Source organism: Austrofundulus limnaeus, unplaced genomic scaffold (assembly GCF_001266775.1).
Source record: "Austrofundulus limnaeus strain Quisiro unplaced genomic scaffold, Austrofundulus_limnaeus-1.0 Scaffold445, whole genome shotgun sequence".
Lineage (NCBI taxonomy): Eukaryota > Metazoa > Chordata > Actinopteri > Cyprinodontiformes > Rivulidae > Austrofundulus > Austrofundulus limnaeus.
The window spans coordinates 221,141-238,146 of NW_013952847.1; the positions used below are offsets into that span (position 1 = coordinate 221,141).

A 17,006-nucleotide genomic window follows, 5' to 3' on the forward strand; every position below is an offset into this window, starting at 1 on the left:
CCAGAGTCTGACCCAGAGCCAGAGTCTGACCCAGAGCCAGAGTCTGACCCAGAACCAGAGTCTGACCCAGAGCCAGAGGAGAATGAAGATGACTACATTGTTAATTGGTTAATTAAATTAAATAAATTGTTAATTAACTTTATTTGGCAGTTCCGTCACAAATACTGGGATGTAATAGTTCAGAAAATATTCAACCTTTATTACAGACTCAAGGTCCACACAAAGACAAGAGAAGCAGATCAACAATAAAATCCAAGAACAGCAACAACAACAACAACAACAACAAAAACACAGCAAAACTATAGAAGCCACTGTACCAGTACCTCCACAACTGGGACTGGTAACGTGTAACACTGAGTCTTATGTTAGTCAAGCTCATAATAATCAATGAATTACAGCAAGCATCGACACAACCAATAAATTTAAACATCAAATTTCCTAAAAGAGCCTAAAATGTCATAAGATATGGAGAAAACTGAGTGGGTTGAAATCTGACCCAAACAAAATATAAAGATATTTACGCAGCACCAGGAGAAACTCAATTCAACGTTTCTGTCTCCTATAGACTCCAAGTCCACAACAAAATGGATATAATTACCTAATTTCCCTCTGGGATCAATAAAGTATTTTTGAATTGAATTGAATTGAAATGTATTCAACAGCTAAAAAAGTAGATTTTGCTTATGTTTAAAGCAAACAAAAGGGAGGTGCTTAGGATTTTTATTGTCTGCTGCCTTTCATGCAGACTTTTAGACTCAGATCATCTCATGAAGAGAAATGACAGACCTTTAGCTGCTCTGGTCAAACCTTCAAAATAAAGTTATGTGTGATCTCAAGCAACACTGTCTATCACGCTCAGCGTATGTGATGACCACATTCAACTTTAGCTCAGTATCAGTATCGATTAGCTTTTGGACCTGGGGTCTTTCTGTGCAGAGTTTGCATGTTCTCCTTGTGCTTGCGTGGGTTTTCTCCGGGTACTCCGGGTTCCCCCACCCCACAAAAACATGTACAATAGGTTGCCTTCAGGCCCAGGCCTCCCTTGAAAAAGAGATCTGAGATCTCAATGGGATTTGCCTGGTTAAACAACAGTGAATAGCTGAGGTGGCCATCTTGAATAAACTCCAAAAGTTGGTTAGTTTTTAGATTAATCATGGCATCCAGTGATTCCTTAATGAAGGTTTCAGTAAAATTTGTTCAGTGCTTCATGAGATATTTTGCAAACAAAAAGGACTGACTTCGACAGTCAGTGCTAAAAGATTTAAGGAAAAATCATGTGTAATTAAAAATACTTGGAGTATGTGTTGTAACTGACTCTTAGCTACTATCAAAACAAATTCTATCGCAGAATAAGTTAAATTTATTGAATAATAGCAGATTTTCTGTTTCGTGAGGTCAGTTGGCTGTGGTGGCCATCATCAGCCATAGATGTACAGTTAATGATTGTTTCCTGAGAATTTCAATAAAATCTGGACACTGGGACATGAGATATTATGCTAACAGACAGGGTTGACACTTGAAGTACATGCTGGGGATGACTCTCAGCTACTACCACACAAAACTTGATCTTAATATTTGTGGAATTGGCTGAGTTATTTGAGTGTTTGGTTGTGACAGCCATCGTGAACTGTGATGACTGCAGTTCTAGATGCATTCAGTGATTTACTTTGTAAAGGTTCCAATAAATCGTGTCCATGCTTCAAAATATATTTTGCTAACWCTACAAACACACTCGTACAGATGACAACAAACATGTTATTGTGTGTGTGTCTTTGGCAGCAGGTGATAATGAGTGTTCAGATTATAGGATTGATTGAATTATGTTTATTAGAACTGGTGCACTTGTGTCTTTCTGTTCCGGTGGCTCCTCTGTGGATGTAGGTGTAAACCTTCTGATCTACTTGGACCACATCCTCGACATCGTCACAACTTCCTCTGCCATGTTTATGGTGTTACTTTAAAACTTTGTTTTCTCCCTAGATTTATAGCTTTTGAAAGTTGAGCTTCCCGTATACTGCAGCCTCAGACAGCACGCGCTCAAAGCACCCATTGATCTACCAGTCAAAAGCAAAGCCTTGGAACTGCTCTCTGATCACCCCCCCCACTCTCTACCTCTTTCTGTTACCCTCTGTGGCAGGGAGCATCACTCCGCGCATCCGAACTCCTGAAACTGGGTCAGACGACGCCATTAGGAACATCCTAGAGCAGGCYAAAAAGGAGATCCAGTCCCAGAGGGGAGGTAAGGAAAAAGGCTGCGTGTCATGAGTCATAGTAGAAAGCTTTATTGATCGATTTTTATTCTTACATTGACAGTTTCCACCGTCTATTTTGATCACTGCTTTAATGGCTCGGAGTTGGAAGGGTGAATCGGTATCAGAGGTTTTTTTTTAATCTTTTATTTGTTTAGGTGATGGAAAGGTGTCCCTGAACAGCTCATCTGGCAGAGGTAGTAATGGTGCAGGCAGCAGCTCTGATGAAACCATTAAGAGCATCTTGGAACAGGCCAGGAGGGAGATGGAGGCTCAGCAGCAGGCCCTGATGGAGATGGAGGCCTGCGGGAGGTCCTCCACTGCCAGCTCAGGAGCTCAGGTAGAACGCCTGGGGCCACCTGAGCGCTCCCGACTTCTCCCCTTACCCATCTCCATCAAACAGGAGGAAGGGGGCTGCGTTACCGTGTGCATGGCCAGCTCCATCAGCAGCCCCCAGACGCCCCTCAGCGTCCTCTCCCCGGCCGCGTTTGTTCAGAACATAATCCGCAAAGTCAAGTCAGAAATCGGCGAGGCGGGCACCTACTTCGACCAGCACTGGTCTCAGGAGCGAGGACCCATGGTGCTCGCAGGAGGAGGAGGCGGCGGCTGCGGCTCCCGGCCCTTCAGTTCCGTCTCACCCTCTTTGTCGTCCTCGTCCTCCGGGCCCCCCGCCTTGCCCCGGCCCTGGCAGCGCCTCGAGAACGGCGACGGCCTGATCAACAGCGAGGAGGCCTCCAACGCCGAGGACGAGCTGAGCCTGGGCCGGCCCGTGGAGGTGAAGGTGGAGTCGGACACCTCGGTGAGCGGGGAGTCTCCGGGTCCGGGGCCGGGACGTCTTTCCTACTACCCAGCGTACATTCCTCGTGCTCTGAAGCCCACCGTGCCCCCCCTGACACCGGAGCAGTACGAGATGTACATGTATCGAGAGGTGGACACCATCGAGCTGACCCGGCAGGTGAAGGAGAAGCTGGCAAAGAACGGCATCTGCCAGAGGATCTTTGGTGAAAAGGTCAGCAGCTGCTTTTTACACATCAGCAAATAATTAAAAGCCTTTCTCCCAACAGGGACCCAGAACAGATGATGTCATTTATGTTAAACTGAACTGTGTCAATATGTAAAGCTCAGCCTGATAAACTATTCATTTAAGTCAGATTTAAAGTAATGATTTCTTATCTGTTTGCTCCCCGTGGCTAAAACTTCTGTAAACCTTTTAATATTTGTAACAGTGTAAAGATATATTTTTGTTAAAAGGCAGGTTCAATGTTCACAACAGGTCAAACTTACACTCTAATAAATATTTCAAGGACCCTGTAAATATGACAGAAATAAATATGCTTATTTAAAATGTTGAATATGATGATGATGAGTATTTGTTTTGACTTCATAAGTATAAATTAGTGGAACTCAGAGTAGTATTTGTGTGAAACAAATACTTATATTTAGTTTAATTCTTTAAAATAATTGAAGATTTGACTGGCAATCAAGGGGCGGAGCCAGAGTGTCGACCCTGGCACCTGATTGGCCACCCCAGGTGCCATCCCTAAATTAGCTAGCAGTGGAGTTGAACCGCCAACTCTTGCATTGGTGGAATGACTGCCCTAACCACTCAACCACAGCCCCAAATAAGTTAAGAAACATGCATTACTAGCTGGGGTGTGTCATGGAGGTAGCTCTTGGCTACCACCTCACCAAATTTCAGCTCAGTTTTTCTAAAAACGTCTGAGTTGCAACCATTTGAAATTAACTTCGGCAGCCATCTTGGATTTTGAATTTGAAATCAGATTTTGTAAAATATTGTTTCTTTGCTAATTATATATAGTGTATATATATATATATATATAAGTAGTATATATAAGTAGTATATATAAGTATGTATAATATATAAAATGCTAATTTTCAGCTGTGTTTAAAATGGGTAAAATTATAGCCCTTTTATGAAATTAGCATTAGTGCTTATTGTGCTTGTTGGGACTAACAGTCAACATGTTTTTTTTTGTTTTTGTTTTTGTTTTTGTTTTATCATTCTTATCTACAATCAGACACAAATTTTCAGCACAATGTTTCTTAAAACAACTAACGTAAAGCTGGTTGAAGTTAGTTGTGGAGGCCATCTTCAGGTTCAGTGTGCCAAAACAACATTAAATATAAGTCCTTACATGACAGGAAGACTACCAACAGTGTATATCAGCATCAACAGTTACTACTAACATCAGTAACATATATACTGATGTTAATGTACGGTAGTAATTTTGAAATCCAGAGTAGTTTTATTTATTTGTGTGTGCCCCCCTAAAAACCATCTTAAAAATGTCCAGCTCCTCGCCTGCTGACAAATAAATCGATCTAAATATGAGTAATAATTTCTGTATTTTCAAACATTTTTTAAGAAAACATTATAAAAAACAAATAGTTTCAACAAGTGAAATTATTATAGAGATCAACACAGTTTTAACTTAAAAAAATTCAAGTAAGTTGAAAATGACCACGACATCAACTCTGGGACCAGTCAGAAGAAGCTGTTTACAGTCTTGGCCGCTGCAGCTGTATAAATGATTAAATGTTGTGTTTGTTTGCTCTTACTGTTGCCATTTAGCAAGAAGCATTTCAGGTGCTTAATCCTTGGTCAGCTTAATTGTATTTGCTGTAGCAGCTTCAAATGTGCAGTTAGATATTGTGTCCACATAATTTCAGTACTGAAGACAGAAGGACAGTTTGTAACGGTTGAGATGACAAAGCAGCTTAACCTCTGTTGTAATACGTCTCCTATTCTTGTAGAAAACTGGTGCTGTGTTGGTTTAAAGGAGCACAGAATGAAGCTAATGAGCTGAGTCTTTTTATTTTATCTTATAATTTTTGTAATGGTCAGATTAAATTATCAAACCAACTATTATTATTGAGCAAAGTGCTGTACAATTAAACCATAAAACCAGTCAAATACAGATATGAAAAAGCAAAAACAAACTAACTGAAACAGAAAAGAGATGATAAAACATGGGGTAAAAATGCTCAATTACTTAAAAAAACAAACTGTTAATTGCAAGTAAAAGTCAAATAAAATGTCTTAAGCTGTGTTTTACCAGCTTCAGCAGAGAGGACACGTTTTACGTATTAGGAGTGAAAGATTGTCCCAAAGCTTTATGGATGTTAAAGTAAAAACAGGATCCAGTCTAAAAGCAGTTGTTCAGAAGATTTACGACATCGAAAACAAAAATAAGTTCAGAGAAACGTTTAGGTGCCAGGCCATGCAAAGCTTAAAAAAATAAAACAACAACAGAATTTAAAATCAATTCTTAATTTAACAGGTAGTCAGTGGAGAGAGGCTAACACTGGAGCTGTACCATATCTTTTCATGATACCAGTGGAAAGTCTGGCTGCAGATGGACCGATGCTGAATTCAAATGAAATGAGTTCAAATCTAACCTGGAAGTGACAAATACAGAACTCACTGCCAGGTTCTGTTAGAGACAATGGGTTTGAGTTTGGACATGTTGGASTTGTAGAAAACAGCTCTTTACCACAGAGTTAAGCCATTTATTTATCTGTCAATCAAAAATGATAGTTATATGAGAATAACTTTGAGTTGGATGCTAGATTTACTGGTGTTTAGAGGGGAAATCTAAAATTCAGACTATCATAACACTCTGATCACACAACTAACATTATGTTTTAACTATTTTCATGATGATCTCATATAAAGCTCCTGTAGAGACATATAGTCTTATTTTGGAAATCGCTGCAAATGCAGTAATTAAACTGTTAGTTTTCATTTCACACAGCATTGTACTTAATAGCTTGACATTTGTAAAATATAAAAAAATCAGTTCAGTTTTTAACAAAGAAATACATGTTTGTGATTATTTTAACAATTATATAAATATTGATTTATTGAAGTGAGCTTTTATTCCTACATGAAACTTTTAAACCTAACGTGTATCATTTTTAGTGTGTTGTCTCCCTCTAGTGGTGGTTTTCTGAAAGTGCACTACTCAGGAAGGTTTCATTCTGTTCTAACAGTTTGAACTGTTGATCCTTCATATTCCACTGATAAACTTGGTGTTTAATGTGTGAAACTGTTCTAAGGTCTTACTGTGTACGACACAGGTGCTTGGGCTTTCTCAGGGCAGTGTCAGCGACATGCTGTCCCGGCCAAAACCCTGGAGCAAGCTGACTCAGAAAGGCAGGGAGCCCTTCATCCGCATGCAGCTGTGGCTACTGGATCAATTGGGCCAGAGCCTCAGTCAGCCCCTGAACCAGGGACACACTCAGGGTATAAACCACAAACACACAACTCCTGTAGTGTACCAAACAGTAACTATATATWTAAAGAGAGAGAGATTGATGCATCGCTGAAAGAGAAGTTTAAAACCATCCAAATTTTCCTGTTTTCAGATAAAAGTCCAGTGACAGCCCAGTCGTCGCCCTCGCCACCTCCTAGTCCGGCAGAGAGCCACCCCAGTCCACTGGTGGAGCCCGTCAGTCTCTCACTGGAGAGCAGCAAAGAGAACCAACAGCCTGAAAGCCTGGGTCTGGGGCTGCCCACCCACACAGAAGGAGAGAAACCCACCCCCAGTCTCATGGCTCTGCATCAGCCCACCACCCCGCTGGGCATCCAGGAGCTGGTAGCCATGTCTCCAGAACTGGACACATACGCCATCACTAAGAAGGTCAAGGAGGTGCTAACTGACAACAACCTTGGTGGGTCTAAGTTCTGACTTCAGGCTTGTGGTGGACRCAGTTACTACTTGGTTTATAGCGTTTTGTTTGTTTGCAGGCCAACGTCTTTTTGGCGAGACCATCCTGGGTCTGACTCAGGGTTCAGTATCTGACCTGCTCTCCAGGCCCAAACCCTGGCACAAACTCAGCCTAAAAGGCAGAGAACCCTTTGTCCGCATGCAGCTTTGGCTCAATGATCCTCACAACGTGGACAAGCTGAGGACCATGAAGAAGATGGAGAAAAAAGGTGTGGACTCAGAGCTTTCTGTCAGATCTTCCTGTGTATCAGTGCTTCTGATGTGTTTTAATCCAACCTGCTGCGTTTCCCTGATCCCAGCTTATCTGAAGAGGCGGTACGGGCTGCTGAGCACCGGCTCTGACAGCGACTCGCCCAGCACCCGGTCCGAGTGTGTGAGTCCTGCCCTGGCCTCGCTGGACTTGTGCCCCTTCAGTCAGGTGAAGAAGCCTCGGGTGGTGCTCGGGGCAGAAGAGAAGGAAGCCCTGAGGAAGGCTTACCTGCTGGAGCCATACCCGTCTCAGAACACCATTGAGATGCTGGCATCGCAGCTTCACCTCAAAACCAACACTGTCATCAACTGGTTCCACAACTACAGGCCAGTTCAGTCCTGTTTCTGACCCATACAAGATACTGAGCTGTATGTGGCACCAAGTATAAAATGAAATGTTAAAAGTTAGACTTCAGCTCACTGTTCTTACATTTAGGTCATTTTTACTAATTATCAAATTTAAATATTAAAAAAAATATTTTAATGTTTAATGCTAAATCTAAATGTTTAAATCTAAATGTAAAAGTTAAACCTTAAATGTTGAAGTTCACATTTAGGTATTTTGGAATGGAACGCAGCCGACACCATCACCGTCACCGTCACCTGTGGACAACCCTGACCATCCTTTTCATCAGACTGTCATAGAAAGACAAAGTGTCTTCAGTCGGAGGCTTCTTCAACTTCACTGTAATACAGACCACTGCAGAAGATCTTTCCTGCCCACAGTCATCAGCATCTACAATAAGTTTTTAGTTAAATGAGTTACAACAACACCTAATTTCCCTCTGGGATCAATAAAGTATTTTTGAATTTGAATTTCGAATTTGAATCATCTGCTACTAGCCACCGCTAGCTTCTGCTAACTCTGCTGAAGATAATATTCAAAATCTAAATTCAAAATGTGTTCATAAAAATCAATCTGGGTGGTCCCTGTGGTCCAGCAGTTTGAAGTGCAGCTCAGACACCAGCCATAACTGCAAGTTTGATGTCTTGTAGGGAAGCTTTAGCTGCGTTGGAGCACTAGCGGATGCCATTGTCTCAGGATGATGACATCATGACATGAGCCGAGCATCAACAGCAAAGACTGCGTTCCATTCCAAAATACCTAAATGTGAACTTTAACATTTAAGGTTTAACATTTACATTTAGATTTAAATATTTAGATTTAGGATTTAATATTTAAATATATTTTTTAACATTTAAATTTAACATTTAGTAAAAAAAATTGCTAAATGTAAAAACAGTGAGCTAAATAACAAAATTTTAGTGGAAATTTTTTAACACAAAAAGTGAGCTAAATAATGAAAAATATGTTTTTTAACATTTCTTTTGACACTTGGCGCCTCATAGTGCTGTAATTTGGTGTGGTAACACATCTGATGAGATTTCACAATATTGCATGAGACATAATGCCAATAACTTGGTCCTTTGGTTTAAAACTCTTGAGTGAAATAAAGGCTGTACCTTTAAGTATGTAAAGTTTTTTTCTGACAGTAGTGATATTATGCAGGTCCAGGATGCGACGGGAAGTGCTTATGGAGGGTCTTCCAGATAACGACACAGATGCTGAACAACCCAGCTACTCCCCCCCGGTGACAGGGAACCCCCACTCTGACGGAGAGGAGAGGAGGCTGCAGCCGCCCTCAGGACACGTCCACTCCAGCATCAACAGCCCGCTGCCTCGTGTCAAACAGGAGGCGACAGACAGGGAAGATGGTGGGGGGGAGGACAGGGACGGCGCCATGAAACCATCAGGAGTTCACTGTTTTCCTAAAGCCGAGCCGTTCCCGTCTTTAAAAAGCGAGCACGAGGACTCTGGCTGTCATGAGCCCCACTTGGCTGGCCAGAGCCTGATGCAGGAGGAAAGGGTGAGCGGCCAGGTTCAAGGACTTTACCCTGGCGCCCTCTCCACGGACGGCCCTCAGAGAGCCAACCAGTCCAGGCACGAGGGCGAAGAATCCAGGAAGTCCCCCGTGGACCCAGTCAGCTTCAAGTCTTCGTCGGAGCCGTGCCGCAGCAGCCTCGAGGTCTCCCTCAACTCCCCATCCGCCGCCTCGTCCCCAGGCCTCATGATGTCGGTCTCCCCCGTCCCCTCGTCCTCTGCTCCGATATCGCCCTCGCTGCCCAACCCTCCCCCCGCGAGCACCGGCCACAGCCTGGACGCAAACCTGCCGCCCCCCTTCCAGAGCCCCAAACTGAACAGAAACACTCAGAGACGCAACGAGAAAATGGCCAACCTCAACAACATCATCCACAGGCTGGAGAGAGCAGCCAATCGGGAAGAAACACTGGAGTGGGAGTTCTAAGCCCACCCCCCAGCGTCTGGTAACTGTCCCTCACTGCACACAGGAGGCTCTGATACAAGCTTCCTGCAAAYATGAAAAGCTCCCAGGAAATGAGAACGCAAATCTAAACATGAAGCTGAATTTCCTACAATAACTTAAGAGTTGAAAAAAAATAATTTATAAAGACACCTTTTTTTAATCGTGTGTACTGCTTTGAAATCTATGTGACAGCACTAACTGTTGTTTTACCTATTGGACTTGACCTGAAGACTTTTGCAGCTATGGTGTCATAAAATGTACACTGAAGTTCTGAAGATTGCCACTGGGTGAGATTAAAAAAGACCTCTGTCTTAAGCCATTAAAAGCACTATAACTGTTTGAAAAGAGACATCGACCAAATTTGCTACTTTTTGAATAGCAGTTTTTCAAATTTTGTCTGTCAGACGGGACAGTTTAAGTCAAGTAACATGAAATCCAMTTACTGACTGAGGGATAGTCCTTTAAGACTCTAAATATTCAACTTCTTGTATGTACTTAGTTTCTTGGTGATATGTTTTGAAATATTTGTAACTCACACGTATAAAATGTGGTTGTACATGTTGTAGAATTGTCTGCAATAGCCTTCTCTGAATCTGATGTAGCATGATACTCACCTGACCCTTTTATTCTATGTAGTTAGTCACCTGTGAATATACTTGAGCAAAAACAGACAAAAAAGGTTGAACAACATAAAGTTGAAAGGCCTGCAAAAAAAGGGGAAAAAACATAACGATAAACTTAACACTATTTTTTTTAATAAACTTTGAGGTTTACAGTTTACGGCCCATGTGCTTTTGGTAGGAAGTGAAACATTCACTTCACATAAGCACAGGATTTACTTTCAGACTTACCTCTTTAACCCTCTAAGGCACTGGYTCTCAGATTCTAACGGGCCAAGACACAGGACACCTGGTTTACCTCAGATTAGGTCTGTACACACCATGCATTTCATAAACATGAACATGAGCCGCAGTTTGAACAGACAGGAACAAAAACAATCACTCTGTGCCACGCTTCAGATGGGATTCGGTTCTTTAGTGATCTAAAAAGAAGCAGAGTTGAAGAAATAAATCACAGGAATGTTGGGATTATTTGCAGAATTAGTTTTAGAAAAAGAAAAAGAACAGGAGATTTAACAAACCAGAACATGATCAAATGAACTGGTCTTTGCCAGGTTCCAAAATCATTCAAATCTAACTCAACTGGCTCCTTCATTATTTATTAAACAAAAATTAACCTGTGTGAAAAAACTTATAAGTCCACTCTTTTTGCTTTCATAGGATTTAAGAGGTTCAGTATCTGAACCAACAGTGTCCTTTTGGACGGATGAGACTACAGTAGCGATTTTACCCACATTGCAAAGCATCATGTTAGGAGAAATCCAAACAGWGTATCAGCACGAGCACGGTGGTGGAAGTGTGTTGATCTGGGCTTGTTTTGCAGCCGCAGGACATGGAAATCTTGCAGTCATSGAGTCCAYCATGGACTCCTCTGTGGACCAAACAGTTCTAGAGTCACATGTGAGACCACCTGTCTGACAGCTGAAAGCTTGGACCAAACCATGTAGCAGCTAATCTACAACAGAGTCAAGGTGCTGTAAGGGTTCAGAACAAGTCCAGACATCAACCTGACTGAAACGCTGTGTGTGTGTGTGTGTGTGTGGGGGGGGGGGGGCGTCTTCAGAGAGCTTGTCAGAAACTAATGTCTTCAACTTTAATGACATAAAGCAGTGTTGTAAAGAGGATTGGGTCAGAATTCCTCCACAACCTTTCAAAATCAGAAGACAGCTGCTGAGTTATTGCTGCTATAGAAGATTCAATAAACTGTTGGATCATGAGGTGGACTTTTCATTCTTGTTTTTTAAATAAATAATCACATTTTGTTGTCTATTTTTATACATTTGAGGTTAGAATTTGAAAGCCTGGTAAAGACCTAGTCRTTTTTATTATATTCTGATATGAACCCTAGATTTTAAATTGGGTGGACACTTATTTTCTCCATTAATACGTTGGAAATGCTTCCTGTGTATGTGCGCTGATCTTCTGTCGGGTAGCTCCTGGTTGAGTGCACATTCCTAAAACGAGTTAGAATAAACGTGACAAAAAGCCCAAGCTTCCAAGCACTGCAGTGGTGTTCACTGCTTTAAGCTCGGTCTCTTTGAAAGCGTGATAAATACAGTCTGCCCTCATCAACCTGAAAACATTCAGTTTGTAAGTACACTAGATTAAAGAACACGCCCTCATTTTATCTTTGACCACTCGTGTATTGTGTCTGTAGCCGTTTCTTTTGTCATGCTTGCAAGATGTTCTTTTTTGTATTTTGCCTSTATTTTATACTCAGAACAGTTAACTAGATATTCAATACCTCGTGTATGAAGTACTTACAGCACTTAGATTTTGATAATTGTGAGGACTCAAGAAAATTTCATCTATAAACATTATCCTAACTTAGTGTCCGCAAGTCTTTGCCTTTACTGTATTGTTGAATTTGGTAGTAAAACACTTGCACATGTCTACATAGTTCCGAGGACTTGGATTGTATTATGTAGAGGTATATATTACACAATTATAAAATAAAATAAAATAAAATCCTACATTCTTGGGACAAATTGTGCTGAATATAATAAAATAGAGTGTACAGATTTAATAAACCAAACCCATTCAAGCCAGTTCTGGTCTGGCAGGCTTGCCCATGTTTTAGACCTTTCTCTCAGGGTAGTCTTGCTTTTTAAAGCTTTATCGGTGCATTTGCTCTCATCGGTGATGGTGATTATGATAAACATGTGGTGTAGAGAATGACTCTGTTATACTGTTCAATAAATGATCATGTGGAAGTTGTATGATTATGGGAATTTCAGCTCTCACATAAAATGATTTGTTGGGAGACTTGATGCAGTTTTGTAATTCATTACACAGATGTGTCAAAGTACAATGTAGATGCCAGGAAATGGCTGATGGTGTGTTTTTTTTTTTTTTTGACTTGCTCTCTGAAATACTGTTTTGTTTTGTTTTTCTTGGAGAGTTTCAGCTGGTTTTCTTTCCACCATCATTTGTGCATAATATACTGTACGATTTGGAGTGACATTTCTTTTGTGAAACGGCCATTGTCTTTTATTGTAACATGGGCACGTGACTGAACAAGAAAAAGAAATGTATTTACCTTGATCATTATCTTCTAATTATCATCTAATTGTTTTGCATGCAATCCACTCTGGTCACATGACAAGATGACTGACTGTTTTTGTTTTATTGTTCTGACACAGGAACACTGATTCAACACTTAGGGTCTCTTTTTGTTGTTTTGTTTTGTTTTGCGTTTGTGAAGTCCATGCATGGTGCAGCTGATCAAATATGGCTCTAGTAAAGTACTGTGTGGCAAAAGGAAACTCAATATTGGCCTTATAATCCTTATTCCAAGTTAATATTTAAATCCAAATTATTTGGTGCCATATCATATGCCTCATGCATTTTCCTCACAGAGAAATGTCTTGTGGTAAAGTGTGATTGAGCAGTGTGTAGGGCTTTTTGTAACTGTTAAAAAAAGAAAAAGCTAAGCTTTTTATTATTATTATTACAAGAGCTCTACACATTAAATTATTTTTTATTTTATAATTGACATTAGTCACTAAATTAGGTGATCAGCAAAATGTTTAATAATTCTGATCACAGTTGGTGGTATAAAAATAAGATTTACAACTGGGGGGGTTGGTTGCCTAAAAGAAATTTTGTGGTTTGATAGTCAGCTGTGAGCCAGGAAAGRAATGTCCTCTAGGCTCAAATAACTTTGTAATGCCTCACATGTTACCAGGCTGTCAAATGTTAAAGAATTAACAATAGTGTGTCAAGCCTCTTTAAATTAAAACTGCATATGTAAGCCATCAGTCAATACATTATTGTTTGAGATCCTGCCATGTTGTGTTTTTATTTGTTTTCATTAAGAAATTTTGACATTTATCACAAATCACGATGACAAGCATCCAAACTAATAGAAAATCTCTCTGTCCTTTATAAAATAGTATAGTGTGTCTTAGTAAAATTAATATGATATACGATCATAGTAAATATATTATGTGTAAAGCATTTAATGATAGTTTCATTATTACTAGAAATAGTGTCGTTAGCATTTCTGCCAGTAGTGTTTTTATTAAGGAACGCATGGTCCATGAAGCCCCACCTCCTCACGCAAAGCACGCACCTGCGTCATGGCGTCACCGAAACACGTATGTTGTTGGGCTGGAGATTTCACGGCGATGGCGACGAAGGCTCGGCGCTGGAGGGGGACGCAGTGAAGCTCACTTCGGCTTGGATATGACTATTACCTGTTTCTCTGATATTGGTTTGCTGTTGAGTTATTGCATGGGCTTCGGATGAGTCACGGGCTGCTGACCACTTCGCCGCTGCTTTCACTGGTGAGTCTACCGGGTGTGGAGAGTCCTCGCTGTGTTTTGACAGAGGCCTCCGTCCTGGGGTCCGCCCTCCATCTCACAACAAAAACAGTTGCGTTCAGTCAGCGGCGCTACCTCAGTCAGCTAATGCTAAGTAGTCAGCTCACTGACTTGTTTGCGGTGCGGCAACTAAAACCTAATACCGACTGCTAAGAGAGCCCGCTGCTTATCAGGGCTACTTTCAGTCCTTATAACCTCTCTAAGTATTAGTTCGCTTTTTAAGTGACGTTAGCTAGCTGCTAGCTGTTGTCGTTAGCTTCAACAAAAACAAGAAAGAACAACCACAACATTACCGCAAATCTAAGGCCGGTTGTTTTAAAATACCTGGCTGGCCTGTAAAGTGGAAGTTTCTTTATTATGTTAGATAAATTAATGTCGATACGTAGTCACGTTCTTGATAAATGTTAAGATATATGCTGTGGCTTTTTTYCCCCCTCGACTTTATTTCATACATAATTACAGCCTTTTTTTTATTTTGGTTAAATCTGTATTTTTACTTGTTAATTTGGGAATTGCAACGTTTAAGCTAACTCTGTTAGTCAGCCATTACTTTTAGTCCTCTTGTTTATTGCAAACGTTTAGCTACCCTGACTTGTCAGTCAGCTTAAATAATCGGCCCAGCAGTCCGTACGTATTTTTGTGAAGTCGCTAAAATCGTGGAGGAGTGTGAGGCTCAGTGTTTACAGGACAGCAGCTCTGCCGGACTGGAGGCAGACTCTGGTCATGAGCCCGCTGATGTAAACAGAGACGTGTGTTGGACAGATATGCTTTATCAGGTAGCGCCAGCAGTGACAGCAGGAGCCGTCATTTGTGAAGTAATCACTTCCTTTTCTGCTCGTCAACACTAAAAGACCAGGACTCATCTATAACAAGTTAAACTGCAGGGTTTTTTTTTAATGTCTGGGATGTGTTAATGTGCTTTAGAAGGTGTGTTGTACTTCTGAGCTGCCCATTCACTGACCTCCTCCCTCCTTAGATCAGATTTCAGTCTCTGCAGGAGTAGCTGACCTTTCCAACGATTTGTTAAACATTACGCTCAGATATCCAGAACAGATTGCCTGTTTACGAGAAAAAAAAAACTTTCATACAAAGTGTCCATACTATTATAAAGCTGCTTTTATTCATACATTTTAGTCYATTCAAATACAGGAATGACATTTATCAAGTTACCTAAGAGTAATATAAACTACTAGAATTAACTGCATGAGTTAATAAAACAAGCAATTAAAAACATTGTGTATAGGTTATTTTTTTTTTTCTTCATGTCAGACAGATGAGACGATCAGGCCACATAGCCTAGTCCAGAGGTTTATAAAGTTGGGGTCAGGACCCCACTGTGAGTCATGTAACATTATTTTGAAGATCCTGAGAAAATCTACAGAAATCAAAGTAACTTAAAAATTGATTGCCATTGGTGTAACTCAAACTTTTCTAGAGAAATTGAATCATATTTCGTCAGTGCATAGAAAAAAAGTGAAGTTTGACGAGGTTGTATGATAAAAGGTTTATTAAGGTAGTATCACTGTGGCTGCTCGTGACCATTTGTTAAACAACTTTTGTAAATGAATCTCCAGAGTGTCTCACAACATTCATTGCAGTTCTCACTTTCCTCTTCCGAGAGGTGCATAGTCCTGCTGCATGAATTTTGAAAGATATTTTGGTGACCAATTTTTTTTCTCTAAATACTCACAAGTGTTTGACACAAGCGTCTTGAAACTGTCTGAACTCAACTGTGTTGTGGGTGACTCTATCTATAGAGCATTAGGGCTGTATTTTGATAAAAAAGGAAGCTCTCTCCTTTCAGAAAACATTTGAGGCAATAGTCTAGGTTTGATGAAGATATATGGTAATTATTAAAAACTTCTCCAAAACCGTCTATCTCTATTTCTAAAGTGTAATCCAGCAGATGAAATCATAAGGAGATGGCTTTCAAGGCAGATATAAAACAAGCTGAGGTAGATACGATATGGGCAATGAAATAATGTGCACTCCTAGAATAAGGTTTTGCAAGCCATGCACACATAATATGGCCATAATTTTCAATAACTGGCCACTCAAAATGTGGCTGTGTGGCTCGATGGTCACACAAACACTCAGAACTCAATGAGACTGCAATAGAAAAATGTGCCCATTTTCCCACAATTTTGAGTCCTCAGCTCATCTCTAATAGCCACAGCCCAGTGAGATACCACCTAAATGACTATTAGCAAACTCTGTACCAGTTAAGGTCACAATCCCTTTCACTTTTAGTATTTTTTTATTTTTATTTTTTTTGCTGAAAAGTTTGGGAATGACAGGCCTAGCTAACTGTAGACTTGGTGCTTTGATATTCAGAGGAGAGTTTCCCCACTCTGCATTTGAGTTTAAGTAGTATCTCATTCTCAGCTCACATGTAAGCCGCAGTGACCACCAGTATGTCTATATTTACCAGGGAATCAAAGGGGTTTTTGTATCCAGTGTGTCTCTAAAACATCCATTTACAAAATGTAGCAATGTTTCAAAGTAAAAGCATTTTCCCATTATTTTTATTTTATTTTACAGATGTTTTGCTTGTGAATTTCTGAACAGGACCACCACAACTACCAGTCGTTCATTGCTGATTGTCCGCAGTAAGTCTATAAAAGAACTTTAAGTTTTATTTGACATTATTTTATTCCACAGCCAACAGTGTTTCTAAAGGTCAGTGACGACCAAGTGTACATTATGTTATGCTGAATAGGTTTTCTACTGAAAGTTCTCTTTTCTTCCTTGCATCTCATTGGTATTTAAGGCAGTTTATAGCCTAGAACAACAAAGAAACAATATTCTTAGTATGCATAAACAGTGTGTCAAATGTACATGTTTCAAATGGCACAAGTAGGATTATGCTACATACAATTCAGTCAGCACCACAAATGTAATGCTGCATTCATGGTTGGTGAAAAGCTGGGACATCTGCACCCAACTGTTGGACATGGATAACTTCTGTATTATTTAAGATAATAAATGT

General features: G+C 40.5%; 2 protein-coding genes across 8 annotated transcripts in view; both read left to right on the forward strand.

Annotated features, from left to right (window-relative positions):
• The window catches only part of cux2b (cut-like homeobox 2b), a 157,516-nt gene extending 144,036 nt beyond the window's left edge, over positions 1-13,480 (forward strand). For all 4 annotated transcript variants that reach the window (XM_014024890.1, XM_014024891.1, XM_014024892.1 and 1 more), the window contains exons 16-22: positions 2,138-2,239; positions 2,408-3,258; positions 6,351-6,516; positions 6,639-6,944; positions 7,021-7,209; positions 7,300-7,576; positions 8,760-13,480. In XM_014024890.1, coding sequence (XP_013880344.1) covers positions 2,138-2,239; positions 2,408-3,258; positions 6,351-6,516; positions 6,639-6,944; positions 7,021-7,209; positions 7,300-7,576; positions 8,760-9,555 — 2,687 coding nt within the window. In that variant the 3' untranslated portion in view covers positions 9,556-13,480. The remainder of the gene's footprint in view (positions 1-2,137; positions 2,240-2,407; positions 3,259-6,350; positions 6,517-6,638; positions 6,945-7,020; positions 7,210-7,299; positions 7,577-8,759) is intronic.
• Positions 13,481-13,792: 312 nt separating this feature from the next.
• Positions 13,793-17,006, forward strand: part of mtmr3 (myotubularin related protein 3) — a 35,992-nt gene continuing 32,778 nt past the window's right edge. For 2 of the 4 annotated variants that reach the window (XM_014024895.1, XM_014024897.1), the window contains exons 1-2: positions 13,793-13,981; positions 16,559-16,626. The gene's annotated coding sequence lies outside the window, so the exon portion shown is untranslated. The remainder of the gene's footprint in view (positions 13,982-16,558; positions 16,627-17,006) is intronic. The other 2 variants (XM_014024896.1, XM_014024898.1) reach the window with 1 other exon arrangement.